Source organism: Cucurbita maxima, unplaced genomic scaffold (genome assembly GCF_002738345.1).
Source record: "Cucurbita maxima cultivar Rimu unplaced genomic scaffold, Cmax_1.0 Cma_Scf00041, whole genome shotgun sequence".
In the NCBI taxonomy this organism is placed as follows: Eukaryota; Viridiplantae; Streptophyta; class Magnoliopsida; order Cucurbitales; family Cucurbitaceae; genus Cucurbita; species Cucurbita maxima.
Genome location: NW_019272057.1, coordinates 1,400,659 through 1,405,698, shown reverse-complemented (window position 1 = coordinate 1,405,698; position 5,040 = coordinate 1,400,659). Strand labels below are relative to the sequence as shown.

At 32.8% G+C, this 5,040-nt stretch overlaps 1 protein-coding gene across 2 annotated transcripts in view; it reads left to right on the top strand.

Annotated features, from left to right (window-relative positions):
* Positions 1 to 2,428: 2,428 nt before the first annotated feature.
* LOC111469686 (mitogen-activated protein kinase 20-like) overlaps positions 2,429 to 5,040 on the top strand; it is a 4,787-nt gene continuing 2,175 nt past the window's right edge. For both annotated transcript variants that reach the window (XM_023115060.1, XM_023115059.1), the window contains exons 1-7: positions 2,429 to 3,055; positions 3,286 to 3,694; positions 3,777 to 3,904; positions 4,009 to 4,068; positions 4,288 to 4,437; positions 4,524 to 4,679; positions 4,769 to 4,980. In XM_023115060.1, coding sequence (XP_022970828.1) covers positions 3,032 to 3,055; positions 3,286 to 3,694; positions 3,777 to 3,904; positions 4,009 to 4,068; positions 4,288 to 4,437; positions 4,524 to 4,679; positions 4,769 to 4,980 — 1,139 coding nt within the window. In that variant the 5' untranslated portion in view covers positions 2,429 to 3,031. The remainder of the gene's footprint in view (positions 3,056 to 3,285; positions 3,695 to 3,776; positions 3,905 to 4,008; positions 4,069 to 4,287; positions 4,438 to 4,523; positions 4,680 to 4,768; positions 4,981 to 5,040) is intronic.

Below are 5,040 nucleotides of genomic sequence, written 5' to 3'. Positions count from 1 at the left end.
GTTTTTAGACCAATTGTTACGAATGTCAAGCAATTAATGACTGCTAAAGCCTCAAAATATCAATATATTTATAATTGTATTGTTTTATAATATCCAAGTGTTATTTCTTTATGGGGTTTTTAATTAATTATTTATTGGAAAATCCTCCACCTAAACACTGTTTCACTCTCCATTATTGCCTTATGCCTTCCCTTTACAGAACAAAGCCCCTCTCAAAATAGCTTTCGTAAAGCTTTCGCCCTATTTGTCCTATTCCACTCACCATTAAATAAATTATAATTCTGACAAAAGTTTATGGACTATTTTTTTTTTATTTTATTTTAAATACATATTAGACATAAAACAAAAAAGTAAAACTTTTTTCCGTTATAAAACTCTTTTTTTTTTTTTGCACATATATAATATTTTCAAATAATCTTAGTAGTTATGTTTTAAGTGGGATTTTTTTTCTCTCTGTAAATTCAATAATGAAAATTTTGAATTTTTAAATACATGAAAAGATATTATATATATATACATGCCTTTCGATCCACTCCATTATTATTTGTCGTTATTATTATTATTTAATACAAACTATATGATTGTGGTTTGAATTACATGCTTTTTTTTTTTTTTTTGTAACTTTAAAACTTTAAGAAGTTTGAAATTTACTTTCGATTTATACCAAAAAAAAAATAATAATAATAAATAAAAAAATCTCTCTACCATATAATATACTCTAGTGTCAAACAACACTGATTAATTATATTTTGGAATAATACTAGCTACCAATATTAATTAATTTTTAATTACGAAGGCCATAAACACGTTGGATGAAACGTCGACGTTTGTAATTAGGTATTGTCGCTACCTGGTTTCTATCTACGGATGGTTCTTCAACGTCCTTACTAAAAAAAACATTATTTATTTACTTTTTTTGTTACCGACAATGCGATGAATAAATTTATAATTATTCATTTTGTCTCCGTTCGTATTTGATCAATTGTCTGACAGTTGCAGGTTTCATAATTTATTTTTCTTTTTATTATTATTTTCTTACGGTTGAGAATTTTTTGTAGATGTTTTATTATTGGACATTTGTACAAGAAACTGTAATGTAGTGGACCCCACCTTTAAAGCCTTTTTCACATATGCTTCACGGGCTAAGTTTACTTAAACGCTCCGTAATAGGGTTACATTTTCGAATATTAATTATTTAGTTTTAGGCTTCAAACTAAATAAATCCTATATTTAATTTTATGTGAGACATTTTAATTATTTAAAAGTTAATATATAGTTTTTTTTTTTTAATAACGTAGTACTATTAGCACAAGTTCTAATTCACAAAAAAAGATTCTCTTTTTATGAAGTGATTATATAAATACTTCATCTAATCATAAATAATAATAAATACTTAAATTACAATAACTTATTGACAAATAATTATAAAATGTGCAGAATGATATATTAAAACTAAAATGAACCCAAGTCTTACAAGATTAAATGATAATTTAACTAAATGTTTATTTAAATTAGACATCCATTTCAGATAATTGAGCCCATTCTGTTTCTTAAATTTAAAAATTGATTAATAATTAGAAATTGTTTGAAGTTACAAGTTAAATTACTTAAATCAAATATAATCTGTATAAATAAAATATTAAAAAAAAAAACGTTTTTTTGGCAGTTAAATAAGAATTTAATTAAAACGGGAAGGCGTTATTGGCAGTATTGTTATCGGTTAAAGAAAATAAATAATTTTTATTTCTTTTACAATTTTGTTGGGTCTTGGGGGTAGGGAAAGCGTGTGACAGCTAAACGTCCAAAGTGGGTCCCAGAAGGACTGAACAACGACTATTCAGGAAAAAATATAACACGTGGCATAATGACGTGGCAACCATCGGCCCCTCTTCCCCAATCCCATCTACCCTTAAAACTGGGAACACAGACAGGTGCCTGAATGGAATCGCACTACAGAATCTCCCTTCTCCTTCAAAATACATGAAAAAGAAATAAAAAAGACTCTCTTCCCGAAATACCCCCGCATTCTTCCAAAATTACCATTGTACCCTCTCTTTCCTTCCTTTCCCTTTTTTACCTGCATGGTGCGTGCATTTCTTAACATGCCATTAGCGGGAACAAAATAAATAAATAAATAAATAAAATAAAAGTACCATTTTAGTTTTTTATATTTCGAATTTCATTTCAACGTTTTAAAACTATATTTTTTAATTTAGTTATTTTAACTCATGTTTAAAGTTAATTTTAAGAACAATAATTTACATTAAAAAAAGACTAATTAACAATTTAAAATAAGTTTAGAGACTAAAAAGATTTATTAAAAATTAATTTATTATTTTATAGAATTGAACACTTTTAAAATTCAAAATGTGACGAAAAAAGAAAAACAAAATATCGGACAGGCTCCTATATACTCCATTAGTCCTCAATCTGTTCCTTTTTAAACCACCGGATTTTCCTCCTCCCATTTCTCCTCTGGATTCTCTCTCTCCCTTAATTTTTTTGTCGGTGCGGTGCAGATCTTGGAGCTTCCATTTTATCGGTCGATTCCGAGTTATTTCGCCGCTCTAATTTAGACGAGAATTTGAGATTGAGGGAGTTGATTTGTTTTCTAGTATTAAAATTTTCGACTAGTTCGAATTCGCGAGGAGGTGGAATTTGGAAAATATTTTAAGTTTTTCTAGATCTGTATATTGACTATTTAGTGTCGGCTGTTACCGGATGTGTAGATTTTTAGATTTTTAGGCGTCATTGTATTTTTTTGTTTGTTGTAAAAATAGGAGGTGGATCGATTTTCGATTTGCTTCAGGTTTATTGGGGGGTTTTGATTTATTGGAGGATTGGGGAAGGGTAGTGGAAATGGTGGGCTTCTGTACTTGTGATCCGGTAGGTAGGCGGCCAACAGCAGCTCAAATGTGGCTGATCTTATGAGAACGATTTGGTAGCGGTTTGGACTTTTCTGAGTGTTTTCTTTTAAAATCTTGAAGTTCTTCTCGCTTCAGAAGTTTGGACTTCCCTCATTTTGCCCAGAATGCAGCAAGATCAACACAAAAAGGTGATTCTCTCGCTTGACTTACCTGATTGATGAATCTCCTTGTGTTTCTTGCAACAACAAGATTTACAGATGAACTTTAGTTTGTTATTTGTTCATCGTTTTCATTTCTGTTAGCGCGAAAACAGATCATTGAAATGTTAGCTATGTAAATCTGATCTGTTTAGCTATTTTAGTTGAGAATGAAATTGAATTTTAGTTCAGGATTCTTCTCTAATCAGTTTATGCAACAGAATTCAACCGAAGTGGAGTTCTTCTCTGATTATGGCGATGCCAGTCGATACAAAATTCAGGAGGTAATCGGGAAAGGAAGCTATGGTGTGGTGTGTTCTGCTATCGACACTCGCACCGGCGACAAGGTTGCTATAAAGAAGATTCATAATATTTTTGAGCATATATCTGATGCTGTCAGAATTCTCCGTGAGATAAAGCTGCTTAGACTTCTTCGTCATCCTGATATTGTTGAAATTAAACACATTATGCTCCCTCCTTCAAGGAGGGACTTCAAAGATATCTACGTTGTTTTTGAGCTCATGGAATCTGATCTTCATCAAGTTATTAAAGCAAACGATGATCTGACTCGAGAACACTATCAGTTTTTTCTCTATCAACTTCTTCGTGCGTTAAAGTATATTCATACAGGTGCTACTCTGCCTTGATTGGTTTTGTAAGGTTTCATTAGGTATCATTTTGGTCATATCTGACTCGAAGCTTCATGTTGCAGCGAATGTCTACCATCGGGATTTGAAACCAAAGAATATATTGGCGAATGCAAATTGTAAACTTAAAATTTGTGATTTTGGATTGGCAAGAGTTGCGTTTAGTGACACGCCAACGACAGTTTTCTGGACGGTATGCCGTTTTCTTAAGATTTGTAGAAAAATCAATGATATGTATCTTGTGTTCTTGGTTTGAATTGATAAAAAATAAAGTGTTTTGTATTTGATGAAACGTAGGATTATGTTGCTACTAGATGGTACCGAGCTCCGGAGCTATGTGGTTCGTTTTTCTCCAAGGTATGCTTCGTGTAGAGTATCTTGTCAGCAATTGTAACGGCTCATGCCCTCCGCCAGCAGATATTGTTCTCTTTGGGTTTTCCTTTTTGAGATTCCCCTCGAGGCTGTCACTTGCATAGTCGATACTTTCCGAATGCTGATGCTTGCTTGACGAACTTTAATTGTGTATGGTCTGTAACATGCTTTATTATCATAATCATTCTGGCTATTTATCTACAGTATACACCTGCAATTGATATTTGGAGTATTGGCTGCATATTTGCTGAAGTATTAATGGGGAAGCCACTTTTTCCTGGCAAAAACGTTGTTCACCAGCTCGATTTGATGACGGACCTTCTTGGAACTCCTTCATTAGATACAATCTCCAGGGTAGGCGAAAATTTCAAGGCCAAACACTATTCCGTAAAAGATTCCTTGATTTACTGTAGTTAACAAGGTTCTTCTGTTGAATATAGGTTCGTAACGACAAGGCTAGACGATATTTAACGACCATGCGGAAAAAGCAGCCGGTTTCATTTGCTCAAAAGTTTCCAAATGCTGATCCTTTAGCGCTGAGGCTATTAGAAAGGTTGCTTGCTTTTGATCCAAAAGATAGGCCAACTGCTGAAGAGGTCTTGCATTCTTCTGTAAATTCTTTGTTTTAACCTCGACGGGCCTTTTTTGAATATGCTTATTTGAATTATTCGGGTCGTTCCGTTAGGCATTGGCAGATCCATACTTCAAGGGATTGGCGAAAATTGAGAGGGAACCTTCCTGCCAGCCAATCACAAAGATGGAATTTGAATTTGAGAGGCGGAGGGTAATAAAAGAAGACATTCAAGAGCTAATCTTCCGTGAGATATTAGAATATCATCCCCAGCTACTAAAAGACTACATGAATGGGACTGAGAGAACAAATTTTCTATATCCAAGGTTGAAATTAAATGTTATAAATGTTTTTGTTTTTGTTTTTTTTTGGGGGGGGGGGGGGGG